This window comes from Anser cygnoides, chromosome 16 (assembly GCF_040182565.1).
Source record: "Anser cygnoides isolate HZ-2024a breed goose chromosome 16, Taihu_goose_T2T_genome, whole genome shotgun sequence".
NCBI classification, from domain to species: Eukaryota; Metazoa; Chordata; class Aves; order Anseriformes; family Anatidae; genus Anser; species Anser cygnoides.
In genome coordinates, this window is record NC_089888.1 from 13,557,294 (window position 1) to 13,581,135 (window position 23,842).

General features: G+C 43.0%; 2 protein-coding genes across 20 annotated transcripts in view; both read left to right on the top strand.

Annotated features, from left to right (window-relative positions):
* Window positions 1–22,287, top strand: part of LOC106043465 (xin actin-binding repeat-containing protein 2-like) — a 92,430-nt gene extending 70,143 nt beyond the window's left edge. For 3 of the 10 annotated variants that reach the window (XM_066978099.1, XM_066978101.1, XM_066978100.1), the window contains 10 exons: window positions 10,458–10,580; window positions 16,017–16,074; window positions 17,167–17,463; window positions 17,848–17,992; window positions 18,584–18,747; window positions 19,573–19,704; window positions 20,169–20,276; window positions 20,589–20,667; window positions 21,308–21,421; window positions 21,761–22,287. In XM_066978099.1, coding sequence (XP_066834200.1) covers window positions 10,507–10,580; window positions 16,017–16,074; window positions 17,167–17,463; window positions 17,848–17,992; window positions 18,584–18,747; window positions 19,573–19,704; window positions 20,169–20,276; window positions 20,589–20,667; window positions 21,308–21,421; window positions 21,761–21,798 — 1,209 coding nt within the window. In that variant the 5' untranslated portion in view covers window positions 10,458–10,506 and the 3' untranslated portion in view covers window positions 21,799–22,287. Of the gene's footprint in view, window positions 1–5,678; window positions 6,177–10,457; window positions 10,581–10,708; window positions 15,902–16,016; window positions 16,075–17,166; window positions 17,464–17,847; window positions 17,993–18,583; window positions 18,748–19,572; window positions 19,705–20,168; window positions 20,277–20,588; window positions 20,668–21,307; window positions 21,422–21,760 lie in introns of those variants that run through there. The other 7 variants (XM_066978103.1, XM_066978104.1, XM_066978105.1 and 4 more) reach the window with 7 other exon arrangements.
* The window catches only part of LOC106043489 (uncharacterized), a 138,793-nt gene continuing 137,201 nt past the window's right edge, over window positions 22,251–23,842 (top strand). For 9 of the 10 annotated variants that reach the window (XM_066978088.1, XM_066978091.1, XM_066978090.1 and 6 more), the window contains exon 1: window positions 22,433–22,726. The gene's annotated coding sequence lies outside the window, so the exon portion shown is untranslated. Of the gene's footprint in view, window positions 22,378–22,432; window positions 22,727–23,842 lie in introns of those variants that run through there. The other variant, XM_066978089.1, reaches the window with a different exon arrangement.

Sequence of the window (23,842 nt, forward strand, 5' to 3'; positions counted from 1 at the left end):
TGTATCTGTCACAATCATACGCTTCCAGTTCACAGAAAAGAAATCCAATACGAAAGTGACATGATAAAAAATAAGCTGCGTTAAACAAAGATATTTTCTGTGTATCACACCAAAACATGGTGTATTTCATAACATGGCAGAGCACACTTCATCAGAATCCTAGGGAAGAAGCAGGCCTGCTAAAAGAATAACATTTTGGTGCCAGGGAAGTTATGCATGTAATAGATCTCTGCTGTATTTTGCAGAGATTTGCAGCTACATTCATCCTTCGCTAAAATGTAATGGCAACATGTTGTAGGAGCCAGTTCTCCTTAGGGCTTCATATTGCAACAAAGGAGCTATAAATGATGTTATTGAAGTGGTAGGTTTCAGAAGGCAACTGGGATTTAATTTCAATTGAGAGGTGCTTTTGATTAATCAGCCTCCTTAAAAGCAGAGCTGTCCAGGAAAAAATAACCTGCACAGGTTGCTTTTTAGACCCTTGAAGGGGAGGACGTGTGTGCTGTTGCCTGGTTGCGAGAGGTCCCACTCTTTATCCAGATCCTCTCTGGCTAGAGCAGGAACTCGAGGAGAGTTCATTTTCCTGTGTGCAGGCTCCCTGCCCATTGCAGCGTGTCTGGCAGCTGCCGACGCGACGCGTGCCTCGCTGAGAGGCAGGGCAGATGGATGGGGTGGGGATTGCTGGGCTTTGCTCAGCCTGTCCTCCACTGGCAATTCTTGCCCGAGAGAAACCTCAGCATGTTTTTGTTTTTTTTTTTGTTTTTTTTTTTTAAATTGGGACCCTTTTCTTGAGTGAAAGAAATGAGCATGGTGTTTCATGATAGGAGTACAAGAGTATTTGCATAGAGGGTTTGGAAAATAAAATGTACGGTGTGTCAAAGAGTGGACAACCCCTTGTATCCTTTATGGGCACTTCATTTCTGCAACATTCAAAAGAGCAAAGAGCTGATCCTTCTGGTACTTTTGTGTGTACTTCGGAAGGGATCTTCCTATAGCAGCTTTGGGTTTATCTCTGGGAGCCCAAACTGTAATTACAGGTCTAGTGTATTCTGTATGAGGAAAAAAGCCAGTTTTGTAAAGATATGCTTCTGTTTTCTGCCCTTGTCTCCCCACATTTATCTATCCGCACTTCGAGAGCAGAGTGAAAGGGCAGCAGCTGGCTGCGTGGGACAGTGAATGGTGCCCTTGGCTGGCACCAGAAGGGACAGTGCCAGCAGGAGGAGGACAGAAGTTGGTCTGCAGAGCCTTATCAAATGCTTGGGATAGAAAATCCTAATAGGGATTTGTTTGTTTCATTTTATGCTTTGAAGTCAATGCTTTTTTCTCCTCCATCTCCCATTTTTGGACTTGTAAAACAACTATTTTCTGACCATGGCAGGAGGAACTGGTTGGATTCAAACGCTCTGTAACGTGCAAGAGTGGGAATACTCCCTGGGACTTGGGACGTCCAGGGCGCATGTGCTGCGTGTGGAGGGGAACATCAGGGAGTGGTGGGACATACGGAATGGTTTGCAGAGTCTCGTCCATGTGTGTGGAGTGATGAGTGGAAGTTTTCACCATCAGCACTTAACACTGGTGCTCCAGGACCTGTGCTGCGTCTGTGGGCTTGAGGGGGAGGCTAAAATAGATTCTTGGCATAAGGTCTTGGATCTTGGATCCTCTTTGCTTAATAGAGTGCTCTGTTTCCCTAGTGATACCCCTGCAGCTGCAAGCCACAGAGGCATCTTGGCTGAAGTCCTCTCGGTTTGCAGGAGAGAATACAGGATAGATCTCCTCAGCAGGAGTATGACTGAATGCTCTCTTTCCCTCCAGCCTGGGAGAGTCCAATTCTGCTGACCTGAGGGACACATCTCTTCATGTTCCAGGCTCTGGAGAAGAGTGAAATAGTGTGTGCAAAAGTTTTCAGTTTACATAGAAAGATTTGAGGTATCTGGCCAGAGTCTTTTTTGTGCCTTCTCTGGCTTTTGGAAGTTGCTGAGTTTATTTTTGTCTGTGAGTTGGCCTGTTTTTTTAATATATGGCAGAGGTGGCTAGAGTCCTGGATAGGCACTTTTTTATATTTCTTATAAACCTAAACAAATACATTAAATAAAGGTCCTTTCACCTCTAGGTTGGTGGTTCAAATCCAGTCGTGCTTGGGAACAGAACTGTTCAAGCAGTAAAAATAAAACATCTCCTGATTTATGAATAGAAGTGTCAAGTTTTGACTTGTTCTGATTACTGGCATCACGTTATTTGTGAACATTCGGACAACTGCCAGAAATTCATGAAACACGTTTGTGAATCCCAGAAGTTTCATAAACTTCAGCCTGAGTGATTATTTGCTTTCTGGTGAATAAGTGGGCTCACTAAAGCGGTGCAAAAAGAACAGCTAAGTAATACTCAGGCCCCATAATAATAATAATGAGATGCAAAGGCGCTGTTTCTGTTACAATGAGAAGGATGGCGTTTCTGCTCCAGTTTACACCAGTGCAGTGCCATCTGCTCCAAGGAACTGTTGTTACTGGTTTGAGGAAACCCAAGGAAGAAGGATTTGATTTTCAGATCACACATTGTTTGCTGGGCCAGCAGTTGGAAATTTTGTTCTTGTTTTTGTTTGCTTGGAAATTGAATTGCCCTACTGGAGAAACCATAAAAGCAATGCTAACGCTAGGTAGTATTTGTAGGGTATGGCAGGTGGGGAAAAAGCAGGGCTGTGGATCAGAGCTCTGTGCAGGACAGAACAGAGGACTGCTTCGCGACACGGGAGCAGATCATCAGCCCTTTTTTCAGAAGATGACTCCCACTGAATTTGCTCTAGCTTTAAAAGAGTAACTCTGCCTTAAAAAGCATGGTGATCTGGCAAATCCATATGGATTTCACCCCAGGAGTAGCGATACCACAGTTAGAGGCAGAGAGCTAAATTCAAGGCATAACTATGCTAAGATAGCTCTCTCCTTATCAGACCATGCCTTACACCTATTTTTTTGAGCATTCAAAAGTTTCTGTGAATGCCAGGTGTGTGGGAAAATTGACTAAAAGCAACAGCAGTATATGGCCTACAGTATTTCAGAGGTACTTTGGGACTGTAAATGACATTTTAAGCACTTCTTACATCCTTTTTCTTCTTCTGTGCGAGTCTTTATGTTCTCTTACTGCTTGCTCTCCATCTACAGAAAGTAAAATTCAGATTTTTATTTTTATTTATTTATTTTTTTTTGTATAGTTGCTTTGTCCCAACACACAGTGCTTGCACAGGGACATTACAGCATGGATTCCCTCTGCTGCCACTTTGCGCAAGTGTGACTTTAGGACATTACTTGTAATTTCTATTGGTGTTATAAATAATAGATCAGGTCCACAAATTATTTGCTAAAGGTTCCAACAGATGCGGTGTAATTAACAGACTGTAATCATTAGTTTTTGGAGAGAGGGTGACATATCAGTTTAACTGCTTTTTAGCTTAGAAATAAGTCCAAGTAGAGATGCCTCCAGAGGGATATGCACATGGATGAATGTACTTTGTGCATGCCGTTTTATATACATTCTCACTTTGCTTTCCAAGTATTAACATGTGTAAATCCCTTTGGCATGTGCAGATACGTGCAAGTGGGTTGTGCATCTGCAGCATTTATTTGCATATGGAAGAAAGCATATGTGGAATTGTGTGTACTGAGTTATGCTAGCAGCAAAGTCTTTTGAACATTTGACCTTACCTAGTACCTTTTCAAATCTGCAATTCAGTGATTCAGTTCCTTTTGCCTTAAAAATGAAAGCAGAGTGACTCGGAGTAGAGTAATAATGATATTTTAGGAAAGAAACCTTTGAGGCATATTACCCAGTTACGCCTCCTTTAATTTAGTAACATGAAAACCACAGGGACAGAAAAACCAGTTTAGATGGAACAATACAGGTATAGCTCAGTGGTGCAGGTATCAAGCTGATACCCAAGCCTCCAGTGAGCTCACCCCATTATCACCAGAGAGATCATTCTTCAACCTACGAAAAGCACAACACTGTGGTTGTAGCAGAGCACCACAACTGCTGTAGGTCCCATCTGTTAAACAGACCTGTCCAGCAAGTTTTATTTAGCTCACAGGGTGTTGGAGCAGGAGGAAGACTGCAATGCTATGATGCCACTTCTCCAGAGAGTGTGGGACGTGGCCCAAAGGAGTGAGTCTTGTACAGGTGAATCAGAACAGTAATTGTAATAACTGTTGGTAATATTAATGCACACGTTTTAGTGAGAGTAGTTGAAAAATGAAAAAAAAAAGATCTGGGGAGAACTGCTCTTCCTCTTCATTTTGGCAGGGCATCTAATGTTTTTGTCCAGCAGCTCCTAATTTCTGTAAATAAACTCTGTTATTTGTGCCTGGAGGTAATATGCACAGCAATATTTCATAGAATAATATAGAATATCCTGAGTTGAAAGGGACCCGCAAGGATCATTGAGTCCGACTCCTGGCTCCCCACAGGACGCCCCCAAAAATAAGGCCACATGTCTGAGGGTGTTGTCCAAAGACTTCTTGAACTCTGGTGCAGTGACCGCTTCCTTGGGGAGCCTGTTCCAGTGCCTGACCCTTTCAGTGAAGAAGCTTTCCCTAACACCCAGCTTGACCCTCCTCTGTCCCAGCTCCATGCCATCCCCTTGGGTCCTGTCGCTGTCCCCAGAGAGCAGAGCTCAGCGCCTGTCCCTCCGCTCCCCTCGTGAGGGAGCTGCAGGCCGCCATGAGGCCTCTGCTCAGCCTGCTCTGCTCTGGGCTGAACAAACCCAGGGACCTCAGCCGCTCGTCATACAACTTGCCTTCCAGACCCTTCACCATCTTTGTAGCCCTCCTTTGGAGACTCTCTAATAGTTTTAAGTCCTTTGTATTTTGTGGCACCCAAAACTGCACACAGTGCTCGAGGTGAGGCCGCACTGGCGCAGAGCAGAGCAGGAGAATCCCTTCCCTCGCCAGGCTAGCCATGCCGTGCCTGAGGCACCCCAGGACAGGGTTGGCCCTTTCGGCTGCTGGGGCACACTGCTGATTCATATTCAGCTTGGCATTGACCAGAAACCCTAGATCCCTTTGTGCAGGGCTGCTCTTCAGCCTCTCGTCCCCATCTGTATGTACAGCCAGTATGTAACTGTATGTTACCCAGTTACAGGTGCAGGATATGGCACTTGCTCTTGTAAACTTTGTATTGTAGGTGATTGCCCAGCCCTCTAGTGTTTCAAGATCTTTCTTTAAGGCCTGTGTACCCTCAACGGAGTCAACAGCACCTCCCAACTTAGTGTCATCCATAAAATTACTTAATATACCTTCAAGTTTTGCATCCAAGTCATTTATGAAAACATTAAAGAGAATGGACCCTAAAATGGAGCCCTGTGGAACCCTGCTAGTGGCTGCCTGCCAGCCTGATGTAACCCTGTTTACTATAACCCTTGAGCCCATCAGCCAATTGTATACCCATCATGATCACAGAATGATTCTGTGATCATATTATGCATTTATCTAGTTGTGTGGTGGACAATTTGTCCAGAAGGATGCTGTAAGAAACAATATCAAAAGCTTTACTGAAATCCAAAAAGATTACATCAACTGGCCATTTGAAAGCATTTCGTTTCAGTGCCAGGTAAAACCCAAAAATTTTTACCAGGGACACACATGAGAGCCTTCTGGCAAAAAAAAAAAAAAAAAAAAAAAGCCACTTCCAAGTAGTAGCCTAGTAGCTACCCTTGAATTCTTTTTTACTGGCTTATTTATTTTAAAGAAAAAGCAAAAGTGAGAGCGCACCTGCTTTCCTCCATGTGGGCAAACATGTTCACGTGGATTCTTTCTTTGTTTTATTTTATTTTTCCTATTTTTGGAGAAACCAGAAGTTTCATTTTGCATTTTGCTGCTCTGATTCAGGCTTCCTACTGTTATATCACTTCACTTGGGGACAGCACTGGAGACAGGAATCTGAACTGACTGCCTGGTGCTTAAAAAGGTGAATAATGACTCGGAGAAGACCTTGCACGTATCTTTTGATCTTTGGGCTTCAGACACCCCTTCACCCATAATTAACTTGTGTGTTGACTGATCACCTGAGCGATCAAGGGAGACTCAGTATGTCAGTGGAAACCAGGAAACTATTATTCTATGGTGAAACAGCAATCAAGCCAACTCGTCTATGATACAAATCAGATACGTGCGAGAACAAGTCACGTAATGGTAAGCTGTACTGTAGATGGATGATATCCTAAATCATTATCTTCAATAGTATCAATTATGTTTAAAGGGTGAGTAAGACCATGGTATCTTCATGGCAAGTGCTGCATGCAGGTAGCAGTAGCAGCAACAACAGAACTTAAAATTACAGCATGAATTTCAGAAGAGGCAATGCACTAGACTCGACTAGCCAATAAATCAAGGCCATTGGTGGATTAGATGGAGTGGAATGGTAATGGTTATCATTCTGTTGTATAAAATGCACAGCTTGAGGTATATAGATCATTTAAAATATATATGAATTTGAAATCAGCCAAAATATATGGCAGATATTTTTCTTCTTAGAATTATGGTGTGTTTTAAAAGTGTAAGTGCTTTTCAGGACAAATTTTATCATGTTTTGCATTCAAATGAAACATCTAGTATATTGGTGAAGCCCTTGCACGCGCTGCCTGTGAGAGCAGAGGGAATCATTGGATTTATAGGTTATTCTGCACATTCTCTTAAAGTTAGCCTTTCTGCATAACGTAGCATATGAAATAGGAAAGGCTTTCATTGCACAACTTTGCATAAGAGAAATAGTGTTTACTGTCTGACACATTGCAACATGTAAACAGAGACTCAAAATAAGTCTGTATTAAAAAAAGGAACTCCAGCTGGGAAGGGATTAACTTAATAACATTTTCAGTAATCTCTTTATCAGCATTTCTGTGGCCAGTTTATGATAATAAACAGGCAAAAAAAATATGTTTGAGATTGAAGTAAATTTCAGTCTGATATGAGTGATGTACCTCATAACCAGTTATAATTAGAAGGGAGGCTTCTTACAGCACTGTTCCTCTATAAATCATAGCTGATATTACCCCAACATGTACAACAACTATGAAATATGCTATGAAATGTGAAACTCTTGAAATAAGATCTTTCATTGCAATTTCATCCTCAGAAAATATGTAATTTGACAAGAGGTCATGAATTTTTTTTTTGAGGGTTTGCTTAAAAATAGGATAAACAGTCCCAATTCCCTAGAAAAATATATTAAACTTTCCATTTAGTAATGACTATTTTGTTTAATTTTATAATCACAATGTGTGCAAATTGAAAGTATTGTATATTTTCATACAAGCTTCCTTTCTTAGAAGAGCAGATTAAAAACAAACAAAAATCCCTAGTCTGTAGCTTCATATTGAGCAAAACTTTACACTCTACGTGAAATCAGAAATACAGGATGGTAAATAAAAAATCTATATTTTCCTTTCTGCTTCTGATAGAAAGTCAGCTTTGACCGGGCCTGATGCCCATCCAGTTTATACCAGGTGAGACCATAGAAAGCCTATAGGGGACACAACCATAACGAAGAAGGGCCTTGCTGGCTTGATGTCTAAAAAGAAAACAAGAAACAAATAGGAAGATTTTTTTGATTTTTTTTTTCTCGTGTCAGGGTCTAAGTCTTTTTCCTATGATATTTTATTATATTTTTGATTGAAAACGGATGGACTTACTTACAAACTGTGTTTTCTGATGAAAACCTACCAACCTCTCAGGACTGTTGGTATGGTAGGGTTGTAGCTGTCTCTATTGATCCTAATTTAAAGCTGTAATTGCAAATAAAAACATCATTATGTCCCCCAGCTACCTTAATTGAAAGGATTGATTCACAGGAGCAAAGCATGATAAGAACTTTCTACACGGACCAACTGCTTATGGACAATTTAACACCTTCATTTCAGCACAGCCTGGGTTGGTTCTTGCATGGAAGAATGTCCTGGGGATTGGGGAGAAACCTCTTCTGTTCTAATATCTGCCTCCTTTCACGTGTTCCACCTGATATAAAACAGAGCATCTGTCTAGGACTGTGTAGGCAGCAGGAGGATCACTGGCTTGGTCTCCCAGTTTGTACAAGGGTACAGAGAAGCCACCAGTGCAGATCAGTATGTGAAGGATATGCACTCTAGTTGTGTGAAAATACTAACATTACAGGTCCTAAAAGGATAGGAAGAAGTATATTATGACCGTGAATCTACTTGCTAGTCTGAACTGGATTGATTATTTACATCTTCATAAATTGTATTTCTTTCAATCATCTCCTCATAGATGGATGTTGAGATTCTTTAACCTTGCAATATGGTTTTCTCTTGGTACAATGTAAGAATGAGATAAAATCAAGTCATTTCCTTTATAGCATCAAACTTCTAATCTGAAATTACTCATTATATTTAGTAATATTCCAAGTTGAGCCCTGAAACCCATGTAGTCTGCAGAATTGCTGTGTCTATGATTTTTAAGCATATGAGATTCTGTTAGTTCGTATGACAGCCTTTTAGCTCTAGCTTACCTGCTCTTTCATGCCAAAACGTTTCTGGTCTCAGCTGATATTACAGTTCATTAAATATGTCCTTTAATTATAAAAATAGCATAAGCATGTAGAGTATTTTGCAAAGTCTACGTGTGAGAAAATATACAAATAAATCTAGGCAAATCTGTCTGAGGTGAATATTGCTCTGATACAAATTCCTTAAAGGAAATGGTGGAGGATTAAGATGCTGAGTTGGTGTTTCAGTATAGGAACCCCCTGCAAGAACATGACTGTTTCATAACAGCCTGGGGAGGGGAACATCCCAGTCCTTCCAGGTACCAAAAGTGCTTTTAGGGATCTCAGCCCAAAAGATTAGCTCTTCTTTAGTAATTCAGGTTATTTTGTCTTCAGAGCCAAATAATTCTACTTATGTTACAGTATAACGAGCCAGTCATGTCTGCTTAATGTAGTCACCTTGGAGGTGCCCTGTAGGGCAAGGAATATTTTTATAATTCTGATTAAGATCAATAGGGGAAAAAATGGGTTTACCTCTATGACTGACTGTAGGAGTGAGATGCCATTACTCAAGGGAGCACATTCCGTTGGGCAGAGTTCAAATAAGTGTAACAACCTTCGATCCTTTAAAAATAAGTTACTATTTTTAAAGCATTAAACAAAACTCTTGTTTATTAGATGAAATTATCAATTGTTTTGTCTTCCAGAGGTAAACAAAGAACTGAGGGAGTCTCAAACAGTCTCTCGGTCTTATGACCTTATGGTCACTGTCCAAAATACCAGAGGTAATATTCCAGGCTGTAGAACTCAGAAGAAAAGCAGATACTCAGCAGGGTTAGCCCAGTGTCTTTCCGAGTAATCCCTTATTTTTGCAAAACATTTCCATATGGGAAGCTCAATCACATAGCAGAATTACTGAAAACAGTGCGGTCTGTTCTTTGTGTAGATACTAGTGTTGGTCACTGAGTACCTAAAACAGCTGACAAGCGTTTGCAGCATTGCTCAGCACATCTACGTGTAAAACTGATCCGTACTATTAGGCTCTAACCCCAGGATGGGTAGCACAGTTCAGAAGGGTAGCAGGTAGCTGGCATCAGTTGGTCTGGGGGAGTCAAGTATAGAAAGGGTCTGAAGGACTGTTGTAGTTACGAAACCCTTACTCTGAACGTAATGGAAAGTTGCTTAAAAATACAAACTTGCAGCATGTACTTACGGATGGCATGGGCCGGAGATGTAACCCTCCATCTAAATTATTTCCATGGGGCAAAGTTGGGATCTGGCTCTTCCCTTACCCTGCAGGCGGGACTGTCTACAGCTAACTAATCCTAGAAAGCAAACAGACTTAAGAAAAAGTCTTAGTGTCTCTTACTTTCTCTCTCTTTTTATAAAAGGCAAACGTGTTGCAATAATGCAGAACCATCATGCTCTCTCTGGTTACAGCTGAGTGACACTACATCAGCAGCAGAATATGTACAAATTAAACTGTAACAATGTACCAAGGAGAGGCAGAGCAATATCATAAAAATTATCCACAGCACAATATGACTAATGTTGTGTGAAATGCATTCATTGGCGAAATGATGTCTAGGTGTATCTTAAGGAGTTATGCTGATGGAGATAATGGTTATAGAACATAGATAAAGGAAGGAAAGGCGAGTGAAAGAGAAAAGGTTGCAGCAAGGGCAGGGTGGCTGCTTGGCTGGGGAGGGCTCTCAAGGAGGCGGGTTTGAACGTGGGAGAGCCGTGTCTCCATAGAACAGAGGGGTGGGATGAGAGCTCAGCTTTACCCCTACTCGCACACCCTGCCTGAAGGTGTGCTTGCTGTTTCAGGCTCGCACACACTCCTGCATTCTCTACTTTCACGCTTACTTTTTGCAGTCAAACTTGTATCTCATCTAAAAATACAAGCTGTATACGTTAATCGTTGTCTAGCAATATTATTTAGAAAAATATCCTTTGTTTTCCCCTTGTAGGTACAAAAGCAAATAAAAATCCCAGAGAGAAAGGACTGATGTTTTATTCATGTCTAAAATGAAGAAGCCAGCTCAAACTTACCAGGAGAGGGGATGGCTGGAGCAAACACTTCATTCATTGAGGTATGTTCAAAAGTCATCAACTCCGGCCTTAATCTGAGGCTCTTTTTGAAGTGAGCAAATGTTTTGCCTGAATAAGGAACTTGAGTATTGGTAAATAAATTTGTTTTTGCTCTCTCTGTTTAATATAGATTTGGAAAAAAAAAATAAATCCATGCTGTGACCCATCGTGCATATCCACAGATGTTTACCTAGTATGTGAACATTTTGTTTTTAAAGGAACTCAGGGATTACCTAAGTAAGTCTTTTTAATAGCTGAATTCCCTTTTCCAAACCAACTGAGGTGCTTGGGAGCTCACGGCTTCCTGAGTGTCTTTTAAAAACCTCTCTAAGTACTTTTTAAAACTGGAGCACCAGACAGCAAAGGAGATCTGTCTGAACTGAAGTAGGTCTTTGTGCTGAGTATTGCTGGAGTGCGGGGCCTGGTCTCTGGTATGGTCAGAAACTCTCAAATTACTAGAAAATGAAGGGCTTTTAAGAGTTCTTGATTAATTTGCTACCTGGTTTGTTACAAAGTTTAAGCCCAAATCATGCAACATTACTTGTTTCTGATGTTGCAGTCATGTTGGCTGCTTTTTTTCTTTTTTTTTCTTATTTATGTATTTGTGCAAGAATGGGAGGTAGGCCCAGCCAAAAATGTTGGAATCCAAATATTTTCAAAGTCCTGAGATATCCAGAGGTGGGAGTTCATTTTTTCTCCTTGTAAAGAAAGGGTCCCGTAGGAATACTTCCATGAGAGGAGAAACTCTCCATAGACGTTGGGTGTGCTGGACTGGGAGTTCCTGTTGTGCTCCAGCGGAGGAAGGGGAGACATAAGATCGGTGTCTTCAGCCCCAAGTCTGACCGTGATCTGGGGGTTCTTTGTGCACCTCACAAACAGATGGCTTTGTTTCCAACCAACTACCTCCACTCACCACTGAGCACGTGCCAGGAACTCCCTACGAACGAGGCTGCCAAAGCCTGTGGAGCCATGATAGCCCCCCCTCCATCGGCCTGCTCAGAGCCCCCGGCCGAGCCATGTGTTTCCCCCATGGGCAGGGATTTTCCCCCTCTCCATGCTGCAGTTTTTTTGTTTTTACAGGTCGGTGATGTCTCCCCACAGATGAATTTCTGTCTGTCCCTCTTCTTTGGGGAAATTTATGTCAGCCGTTTGCTCTCTGCAAGGGAAAGCACGCTTCTGCTTAGCCCTGACAGGAGGGTGTGCAGCAATACAGAGAGCTCAACCTTGAAAAGGGGGAGAGGCACTCTGGGAGCTGGGCTGGTTTATATCTCAGCCGATTCTCTTCTTTCTCTCTTCCGTATCCCTTTAATAGCTTGACAGGAGAAATATAGGGAAGATACAGCCATCTGATTAACAGTGCCTGGGCTGGGGGGCCAGGGGGGATGACAGGGAAAAGGAGCGCAGGGTGGCTACCAGCCAAGTTCTAGCAAGAAACAGAATATCTGGCTGCTTCTAATCTCCAGAGGAAAATTAAGTTACAAAAACCTTTAGTGGAAACTTTGCATACGTTCAGTACCATTGCCATGCCTGACAGAAAAAAACTGATATATTATTTAGTTTATAGTTATAGAATTAAAGGCATAAGCTTTCCCACCAGGAATGAAGAAAAAAATTGCCTTAAAAACAGAAGACAAAACCTTATAAACCCCCAGAACATTTGTGCTATCAGAGCTGTTGAGAAATTCTCCGTTCAGCGTTGATGGATGACCGTGTGTAAACTGCACATCTGAATGTCTTCCCAGATGAGCGGGGTGAATTTTTGCCCTTGCCCAGGGAGAGCCCGTCTTGTCTGCACGGCCACCTTCTGCAGGAGCAAGGCAGGGCAAGGGTGGGTGGCTGGAGGTGAGGAAGACGTTCTGAATTTGTTTAGGGTGGGCACAACTGGCTGGAAAAGGGGTTTAGGTTCCTAATACAATGACCAAGCCAGGGAGAGAAGGCTGTCACTTCAGACAAGTGCTGTTCGTCCTGGCATTCATCAGAAATGTGCATGCTATGCAGGCAAGAGCGGAATTACTCCCCCTCTTCCCTCTATGTCATCAAAGCGTTGATGAAAAATAGCAGTTTGATTAAAAATAAATAACACCTATGCTATTTTATTTAATATAAATGAGCAACCAGTTGGGAGCTATACATATGAGATAAATAGCCTACTTATTGAATGTTACACCTAAAGCAAGCATGGTGACCACGAGGCAAGTACTTCTTGCGTGTTACCCAGTTGTGAGAGGAAGAAAAGAAATTAGATTGGCTGGTTAGATCTTTCCTTAATTTAGCCTTATGTCCAGGTCATATGTGTGAAGTGAGATTTCTTTCATGTTAACATGATTAAAGGTCTGAGATGCGATCATGTGGGTCAGCAGCACGTGCTTCCCCGCCTGGCTGCGCTTTGCTGCTTGCTTAGGGCAGTGGGACACTGACTCTGTTTGCCCAGAGAGGAGAAAGTAGGGATGCAATTCGCAAAATTTCCCTCTACCTGCTTGCAAGCTAGCTTGCTTCCAACCTATATGCCAGCAGACCCTTTCTCGTGTGATTCATTCACCAGCTTCATCTGAAGGGAACATTTTCCACGCAGGAGAACATAACAGCCATGTTTACATGCCATTTCCCCTCTGAGAGCTTTATTTCTCCTCAGCCTCAGGGACCTCAGCACCAGCCAAAACTCAGTATGGGGCTGAAATTGTACGCTGTCCGGCCCCGGCCGTCCCTGCGGCGAGCTGAGGCGTGTTTGTGTAAGCGTGTGCGCGTGTGTGCGGGCGAAAACAGATGTGTGCTGTCCAGAATAAATGATGCTATTCACGGTGTCACAAAATGAACAATTTATGGCCAGTTTCAGTAATTAGTCAGACCAAAGAAGTGAGGTGGGACAGTATTATAAACTCCCAGTTTTGTTTACATTCAAAAAGCAATAGGGAGTTCCAGCTGATGAGCAAAGATCCTGAGAGAGGGTAATTAAAGAGAAACAATCTTTGATGTTTGTCTTATTACAGTTTCTCCTTGTTTTCTTGTGTTCCCCTTACTCTGTCTTGAAAAACAAAGCCCCTGCTTTCTTTTCAGGAGGGCAGCATGGGGGCAGCTGTGGGGGCAGCGGTGTAGCAGGAATCCCTCCCTGCTTCCCGCAGGGCTCTCACACCTTGCAAGTTGCTCAGCTGGCACCTCTTAGAGCTTCTAGCAATCATGCTGTAGGACCATCCACTTGTATGACAATTTTTATTGTGATAATGGGAGCAAAAACCAAATCCCCTTACAGCTACGGATAGCTTCAAAAGTACCTCCCCCACGAGTACCTTCAAATGTTTAAGTTAAACCTTAAGAAAAACTCATGCCCCATAATTAACCACCTCATTTTAGTATAAATAGTTCTCCTTTTGAATGAACTATTTTGTGTACTCGGGTACCAGTTCTTCCGCCTCCATTGCTTCATTTTGTGTCACAGCCCTAAGAGTCTAGATTACAAATGTGGATTACTCGGGAGCATTTGTTAAGACCAAAGTTTTGGGATATCTGGAAGCAGGCTCTGACCTTTTTAAATGCAGGTCTCCAGCATGGGTTGAAGTCGTGAAGGCAGCAGATCTTTTTAATGTGGGTCACCGTGATGGTGGATCCTCTGAAGTGATATAGAAAGCGGGGAAGCTTTTTCTGACTTGTGCATCATGGGCGTGCTTAGTGAAGCTGGCTCTCACTCAGCAGCGTTTTCTTCTGTGTGGATATGAGGATGAGAGATGGAAAGTGGGATGGAACGGTTGGGAGTTACTCAATGAATGCGTTTTAATGAAACAAAAGATGACATTTAAATACGTGGTTTGTTTCACTGCAGATTTGTGGCAGTAGATGGGGCCCTTACTGTAATAAAATTCTGCAGAGTTGGGAAGCCTTTGGGAGATGGTGCCCAGGTGCAGTATATTGGCACTGCCTCCTGAAGATCAGCTCTGACTTGACTCAGGCACTTTGTTGTTTCCGTGTAACTGCTCAGCATGAAAAAGAAAAAAAGAAAAAAAAAAAACAACAAGGAAAGCAATACATGTAGCTCTGTACCCACTTCCTTTCACTCCAGTCTGTCACAGAATCACAGAATGTGCCACAGGTTGGAAGGCACCTCCAGAGTCCTCTGGTCCAACCCCCCTGTTCAAGCAGGGTCACCTCGATCATGTTACATGGGATCATGTCCAGACGGGTTTTGAGTATCTCCAAAGCAGGAGACTCCACAACCTGTCTGAGCAGCCTGTTGCAGTGCTCTGTCATCTGAACCGTAAAGAAGTTAGTTCTTCCTCATAAGGCGATGAAACCTCCTCCTCGTGGCTCTGTTTCGCTTGCTCAGAAATACATTCTGAAAGCCAACAGCTGAGTCAGGGACAATTATGAATGTAATCTGTCTAACTTAGCACATCTACAGAACTCCAGCGCCTAACTCAGAAATAATTATTTAAACTCAAGCAACAGGGCTTTGGTTGAAACACCGTGGGAAGCTCTTTCTGTTCTCTCCCCCTGCAGTGTATTTCCAAGGACATTTAGTAACTGTCAGCTGAACGCAAACGCACAACAGAGGGTACCCCAACACAGACGGGCAGCAGCTTCTTCTGCGTCACCTTTCAGCCCGACCCTGAGCACCGAGTTGCTTTATGAATTCCAGTTATGGCATTACAACTACAAACTTCTGAGTTCACTTGCTGATTCTCTCTCTCTAGGTCCAAAAATGTCCATGTCGGATTTCTCCCTTAATTCCCCATTCAGAAAGAATGGGTTGGCCTATTAGAGAGTCCTTCGATAGTTTTGTTGGCCAAAGAGCTGTAGCCTGAAAGTCAGAAGTCTCCGTCATACTACAGGAAGAGAGAACATCCCTAAGGGTAAATTACCTGACATTTTGATATTTCTCTTATCAAAACCAACCAAACACACACAAAACCGCCAACATGCATAAATGAAAGAAAACCAAGCACGGCGTGCCAGAGCTGGTCAAACACTTCTGCTGGTTAGCTCTAAGAGAGAATTTGAAGTTAGCTAAGTAGTGGAGAATGAAAGTGAAAAACTGATGCTGTCTCTGAGGGCTCTTAGTATCTACCGCAATGGTCCGCCCAAGAACTTGTCTCTAAGGACACCAAGTTCTTTCTGGGCGTGATTCTGCCCGGGGGAGTCTCTGGCCGGTCTTTTGGGGTAAGGAAAGCCGGGGTGCCAGCTTGGTTGTCTTGGTTTCCGTATGCCCGTAGATGGAGACAGTACCCTGGCAACCGTGGACTGATTGTGTGCCCATAATGCAGACAGGCAGGTTAAAAGGCAGCGCCTCTTCCTGCGGTCATCACTTCTTGGAAGTGCAGTTGTGACAAACAAGGTAGGACAAGGCTTTTCTCCAATGCATACTGTGAACTGTTGATCAAGCTTCACGTTCGTTAGTCAAATGAGACCAGTGAATAAGAGAGTGTTTAAATTTGCCTTCCTTTTAACAGGCACGAGATGAGTGCAGCAATGTCACAGGATGAAAACTCAACTGAGAAGACCCTAGCGGTAAGATTAGCTCCTTAAAAATGCACAAGTTCATGCATTTTTTTGGACATAGGTGGTCTAGTGCAAAGCCTGATACTGTTCATGTGATAAATAGGTGAAAAAAGGGGGCAAAAGAAAAAACAAGTGAAATGCTGCAGATAATTGAGGCTCTGCTTACCTGCAGAATAAACTGCAAGCTCTTCAAGTGATGGTGTTCGAAGCGTGCAGCTAGCTCTCACGTGCACTTTCAGGGAGTCTTTAGTGGAGACGAGATCCTCTAGTAACATGGCCAGTGAATATTAGTCACCAGATGGAGGGAGAAGCAGCTTCCGTTCCTCTCTCTCGCATCCCCCTGCCTCTCTTCCCAGCATGGCCATAAACTAAGGGCTTGGCTGCTCTTTGTTCTGTCCCTTCCTCTGGGTCCTGGGGGCTGGACTGCAGTAGTTTGGAAAACGCATCGGCTTGAATGAGTTACAGCCCCCGTGGGCAACATGTTGGTCCTTCTCTCATAGTGTACGTACTTTGTCTGCTCTCCCCTTCATTTAAAGAAGATAACTTTACAAGTGGCCAGCAAAAGTTAGGAATTACAGTCAGCAAAGATGGTATGAAATGCTAAAGGCCATTGAAGCCCAGCTCCAAATCTCTTTGGTTTTTCTTATTCTGCCAATTTTCTTCCTGCATTTTCATAAAGGCTAAGAAGGCTCGACGAAGCCCAGGAAACACTACAATTTACTGACGGTTTCAGATGTGCAGTCGCCGTCAAGTATTTTACTTAAGAATGAATTGCCATCAGCATTCTGTAGTGACTTAAGTGACCGTGAGCAGGTGGGGAAAGTGGCTTGAAGTAAGGCTGAGGCCTAAATTCAAATTCATTACTGAGGAGCGCAGATGTCACAGTGGAATTTCTTTCATGAGTGCCCTTGGATTGCAGAAACCTAGCGCTTCTCCTATGCTTCTTTGTCCCCTGTGAAATACTGCAGACCACTCAAATCCTTAAGTATTTGTCTCAAAACAAAGCAAGCAAAGAAACAAAAGTCTAATCAGTCCAACAGTGCAGGCTGAAGCTCAGTCTGAAATACAAGCTATGTCATGATGTACCTGTTGCATTGGCAGGGCACGATGGAGTCGCCTGACTTGACCCTACAGAGGGGCTCTGTCAGGCTCCTTCTGGAGAAATGGGAGTCCGCCAGTGCTCCAAGACCCAACTTGGTGCTCCAGCACCCACCAGCCCCACGGTCCCTGGCACGAGAGAAAAGCTGCCATGTCAGCATTGTGGAAAAAGTCCTGGCAGACAGTGGGAGCGTGGACATGATCAAGGAGGAGCACCTGGGCGGCCCTCGCGAGATTGAAACCTTCCCCATTGCTATGAAGGAGCTTCAGAGCCGCTTTGAGAGCCTGGGTGGCAGGAAGGTGAGCGCAAGAAGGTTCTGCAGTTGAGAATGATTTCCCCACTGTCACTGTGGACTTGTGATTCTAGCACTTCTGTCAACGTGAGGAAAGCATGTGCAACTATGCCAAATAACCTTGTTTTGCAAGGAGACCACGGCAAATGGAAAGTGCAAGATACTGCTAAGCATGACGGTGCGATGAGCAATCAGCTAAGCAGCGCATGAATCCACCATTCACAACCTGCAGTGCCACAGAAATTTACCATAGAGCATTGTGGAGAACACTAGTGCCAGAACAGCCCCCCCTTCCAATCCGCTGCTTCTTCATATCGTTTCTGCCCCTGAGAACCCTATCAGTCTCCTACCAGTAGCTTCTAACTCACATCCCCTTGACGTCTTCTAACAGGGAGCAGAAAGTGAGATGAGCTCACTGTCACCAGCTCGGACTAGTCAGCCTGGGAGCAATTCAGACATGATGGAGTCCAGTGTTAAAAGGAGGAGGGCAATCTTCGAGATGTTCTCAGAAAACGGACGAAACAGCAATGCTGAAGGTTAGTCTTACCACTTTGATCTGATTTCTGGCTTCAGTTCAGCGCACTCGACCTCTGTCATGACGAGGGGCAACCACACTCATGTCATCAGGGCAGCCCCCAGGCCGCCCAGGAAAAGAACGTGGTGTTCTTATCAATGCAAAACAAGCTTTCCAGCTTTCTTCATTTTATCTTTGTGTTATGGAGGAGTGCCCAAAGCCCATTAAATACTTTTTGAACAAAACACAACAGAATGGTGTCCTATGTTTAGAGAAGATAACTTTTGATGAAGACAACGCAAATCTAAAAATACGATATCAAAAATCCGGGCAGCATTCATCAATTATGAAAAAGCAGTAACTTCCTATTCTCAATTGGTGAAGATAGTTTGGATTTGGTGATGTGTTGCTTCCGTAACAACACATTAACTTTTGATTGTGGCTTTCGGGTTTCCACAAATCAAATGCTCTGTACTTGATGTGTTCTGAAGTAAAAGTACGACACAGTTGCTAAAAAGTTGGCAATACTGTTCATTTTGCCTACTGCTTTTCTCTGAAGATTTGAAACACATGCACCCATCTCCCTCTCCCCAACCATGACGTCTGTTTGTAGTTTCAGTGGGTGGTCGCAAACCTCTAGGAGGACTACCAGAAGAGAGCCCTCCCAAGACTGGCAACACACCGCTGGTCTTCCAGGAGAATGTCTCCTTAAAGGATAAACTGGCTCTTTATCAGGCTGCAGCATCCAAGGCAGAGACCAGCAACTGCTTTGCTAATGTAAGATACCAATGTCTCATTATCTTCTTAATTCTACGTTTCCTTTGCACAGGGTCAGATCCTAACTGTCTTTATTTCTACAAGCAAGCTATCAGATGGATCACGGGGTGGATCAAAATTTAAATCCGAAATTAGGGAACTTACATAGCGAACATAGTCATCCTTCAGTCTCTGTCTCTACCAAACGAGATTTTTCACGCTATATGCCTTTGGTCTTTTGGACAATCCCCTTTAATTCATGGAATTACTCTTCTTTTTAGTCCACCTTTGCCTGAACTTCAATCATGAGGGCCATAGGCGTGAGAGAGATCAGCAGTGCGGTTATCCTATTTGCTCATGATAACAAAAAACGGCAGTTTCTTTATCACAACAAATATTCTTTATTGACAAATAATAAAATCATATTCAGAAGCACAGTGAGTTTAGAGCTCTTGCTGCTCAAACCGAAGAATTTGAAATTGCTGCATTACAAAATAGGGCCTGTTTAAGATAAGGTACAGGAAGAGCCCAGGTGTTTTCAAACCACACAATTCCTGCCCACTGGCTTCTTTATTCCCTAATCGCTTTTGCGTATTCGGAGCAGATTCCTGCGGTTCCTTGGGCAGAGAAGGTTCAAATTCCCTCCTCCTGACACTGCAAACAATGCTGCAGTTAGCTGTCTCTCCCCAAAAGGAAGAACTGTAGGAAGCCTGGCCCAACTGAACCGTGTTGAGAACATATGAACTGCTTCATTTACACTCTAGAACACCTTGCCCTTTCTTGTTGAAATGGACAGTACGTTCTTAGTACAAATGGAAAACACCTGGCCTTATTTAATCACTCTAGATTTCAGAGGAAATCAAGTCCTGCACTGCGCCTGGTGGCCTGGCCGCAGTCAGGAGACAGTTTGAGAACGGGCAGACCACCTCTTCAAGGATCACCTTTGCTCGTTCCCAGCAGCAGCAGAAATCTGCACAGGTAACAATGCCATTTTTAATACTAACAAATGAGGTCTTCCATGCTAAAGAGCTTGAGGGAAAAATACCATTATTTGCTTTATTCCAGACCTAGTACACGCATCCTCATTAAACAGAGAAGCCGTGGAAAAATTTGCACCCTGTTTTCAACGTGCTAGGGTGTTAACTCTATACCTCCTCATGTTGTGTGGCTCTCTCAGCTGTTAGGCAGACACAGCTTGCACATGTACGTCACGCTCTGACTTGCCCTCCTTGAGCCCCACCTAACTTTGCAAGTTCAAACTTCTTGGTACATAGGGCCCCTTGTGGTGCTTGTAACCCGCTAAATCATCAGGGTACACTGCCATAAAAGAACCGTTTGGGGTTACACCACTTAAAGTAGAATGGATTTGTGACAGCCCTTCACAGGCAGAAACAAAAATCCGGATTACTGTTAATTATGCAATTCTTTGTATTTGTCTTCAGGAGACCTCAATTACCACTCAGCCCCTGGTATCAACCAGCAGCAGGGAAGCTGACTGCAGTGGGATGGCTTCCAAAGAAAGCCCCGTGGAAGCCTTTCAGACAGAAGAGGTAACTTTACCAATTAATAATTATATCATTTGGTGGCAAGTATACCAAGATGTCGATCTTTATCTGCTGTGCGTTGTACTCCAACACTACTTGGTACAGCAAGATAATGATGTTCTGCCGATAGCCGTCCTCATTTGGCAGTGCGTAACAATGGTTTTAGAATGGTGTCCTATACAGTGTTGTTTGAATGTGGTAATGAATGGGGTTTCCCATTCATGCTTCTCTGCAATGTTTCCATATTTCTACCACCGTCTTTGAAAATTCTTACGTGTTGCACTAAATCCCCCAGTAAAGCAAAGGTTTTGTGCACAGGTTTCTCACGAGGAAAAGGTTACTCCGGAGACAAACGGAGACAAGGCTTCTACAGTGGTGCAGCACGCTGATGAAACAGGTAAGAAGTGGCTTGAGAGTAAAGGCTCGCAAAGGAGCACAATGGACCAAGTCCTTGGCAACTGTCTTCACTCCCACAAATGTGGGACTGCTCTTAGGATACAGATATGGGACATTGCTCCAAGTTATTCATTGCCTCCTTCTGCAGCTAAGCACATTTATTGATCTCAGTGGGACTTAAGAAACAGGTATATATGTTGGTACACAGAGAGGAGGTTGGGATAAGAAGGTGGCTTCAAATATGTGTGGAGCTGCTGGAAAGAACTGGGCATTTTAAGAGTTGTCTGAAAACACACGCAAATGCTTGCCCCTGTATAGACAAAGCTGTGGATGATAAAGGCTCGATTTATAGCCCAGCAGAATAGGCCTGGAGACCATGAGCACGGTGTTGCGGCGCTGCTTCTGCAGTTTAGTCCTGGTATTAGATTTCATGTGTTAGGTTAATTAGGTGAAGACCTAGGCAAAGGTTAGTTAGGTAAAGACCTCAGTCAACTCTGAGCCCGGGCAATGCAGGTACGGCAAAACAGCAGGCAATACCACGTCCCATGTCCCTCAACAACTGATTTCTCTTCACTTTGTTCTTTCTGTTCTTTTTCTTTTTTCTTTTTTTTTGTATTATTTTGTATTTTTTCTCTTTACAGTTGTCAATGCAACTATGAATGGGGAGATCCCAAAGATTTCAACACAGCTTTGTAATACGGAAAAGGCTCTTCACAATGACAGGGAGGCTGGCAACATCTGTGCAAGATGGAAAGGTCTGTGCTTTTAGTTAGAGGTATCTTCCTGTGTAAATTAGAAATGTGTAAGATTAGACATTGGTTCATCTAATACAGTCTGAATTTCTATTTTCACGATGGAGTTGCAATTTAACATGTAACCCATGAAAGTGGTGGGAATAAACGGAGCTTAGCAATCAGGGGCACATAAAGTAGTATTTAGTACAGTCTGTAATTCAGCAAGTACTTCTACTATGTGACAAACACAACTGAAGAAGAAGTCAATAAGCACTTCTGCTTTTCCTTTCCTTCTCTGCTGAAGGCAATCTCTTCTTTCCTTGTTTTCATTCTCTTAATGTGTGTATTTTCTGTCATCAGTTTCTCAGATGCACAGAATCTGTCCGTTGGAGAAGTGAAAATAAGTGTCAAAAAGTTGAAGGCTGTATGGACCAGCCATTTCTAGGGGCACAGAAGATGGAAGTGCTATGCCAGCCAAAATATACAATGCCTTCAGCCGCTTTGAAAATCAAAGCTATTAACGCAATCATCAAGAATCAGCAACATGCTGTAAGATGTCCACATCACCTTGGAGCTGGCGCACCGATTCAGAAGTGTCAAAGAAGTGAATTCTCTGCGGACCAGGTGCTCCCTAAGCCTCAGGAGCCACGGAAGGGAGAGCCATTGCGCCAGCCTAAAAGGAAAATCAATTCTGCAGCTTCCAGGCTTAAGATCATCAATGAAATCCACAAGAATCAAAGAAATACTCGAAGACATCCAAACCAGCAAGAAGCTGCTGTGTTTGAAAGCACAGAACGTGGTGGAAAGAACAAAGATGCAGCCCTCACAGGCTGTGTTGTGCAGCAGTGCACAACACGTTTCCAATAAAAACCTGTAATGACTTAAAACTAACAGACTTGTCTGAATTTTTGCTGCCCGTCTCTCCTCCTAGGAGTCTCAGCAGTCTTCTACCATCTTTCTTTGGCTAAGGCACATAGGTAAAGTGATACTCCAAATGTGTGCCTAACAAATACTGATGTGGAGGTTTAAAGCATTTTTTGTAAGCTGTCCGAACGCTTTCCTTTACTGTCCTTCTTCACATTTAGAAGACCCCAATCTTCACTCTTTGCAGGCACCCTTTGTCTCTGGTATTGGTGACCGCGGTCAGGACACCAGCTGTGCCCAAGGACAAGCTGGAAGGGAAGCACACTTCTGGAGCAGGCTGGTGACACAAGCGGAGTCTCAGCCTTCTGCTGCGATGCAGCAGATTGAACGTTTCATTCATGCAAATGCACATTTCCTGGCAGTGCCGGGGCTGGCCTGGAATCCAGACCTGGTCTGCTCAAGGTAGAGCCATTATCCTAAAGTGCTTTTATTGATCTGTTGACTTTCTCTCTTCCTCTTTCTCTTCCTCTCTTCACTCTGCCAGCCTCCTAAAGACTCATATCTTGTCTCATGCAACCAAGCTATTTTAAGGGGCAAACAACGATTTTTGAAGTCGGATTAGACAAACTGTACCTGACCAATGTGAAACCAGATATCTCCTGAATGACATCTGAAGTAGGATCTGTCTCCATTTACAAACCGTCCTTCTTTCTATCCCCCTAGGCTTTTTCCTCTCTAGGTAAGTCCTTGTGAACTTGAAAAATTTGGAAGAAATCAGTGATTAATTTCAAGGCCAAGTACACGTCTTCCTTGTAGCAGCCCATTCCCTGCAGTGGCAACGTCGTATTGTCATGCTTATTTTTGCTTGGTTAAAGAAAGCTACAGTAGTAAATTTATATACATGCTTTGATATCTGCCAGTGTTAAAGACTGAGATTTACAGAAAGGCCTAGAAGACTTGGTAGTTGATGCCTGTAGAAAGCCAAAAAGACCTGCCTGCCTTACTGGAAATTTCAGGCCAAATGTGTTAGCGTGCAGTATATTACAGTCACCCAAGCTACAAATCCCTTTGAGTTGGAGATAAAGGGAGAAAGATAAATACTGGAGAAAATGTCTACAGTCCTGTGTATTAACAAATACTGGGAGAGCAGGGTTGAAGTTGGTTGATTTATTTTGATTTGCTATTTAATTGTTCACAATTTCTCAGGTTTCTGGAAAAATGTCTTTCTTTCCTATTAACATTTTTCATTAACTAATTGGTTAATACATGGAGGTTTAGTTAATGGTCTGAAAAATATGTGGGTAAACATTCTGTTAAACAGGCTAAATTTGGTTATAGGAATGCATTCAATTTATAAATCTAAAATCTAAGGTCTTTCATATAGCTGAATACATCCCCATTCATGAATGCAATATTTGTAAGACAAAGACGTTATCAGTACTTTATAGTCAGGTAAATGTAAGGATGCATAAAAGCTTTGTCAGAGAATAGCTCTCTAGTTTTAAATGGGGAAACAATATAAATAAAAACATTTGGGAAAAAAATGGAAATGTACTTTCAGCTGTCTTTTTTTATGTT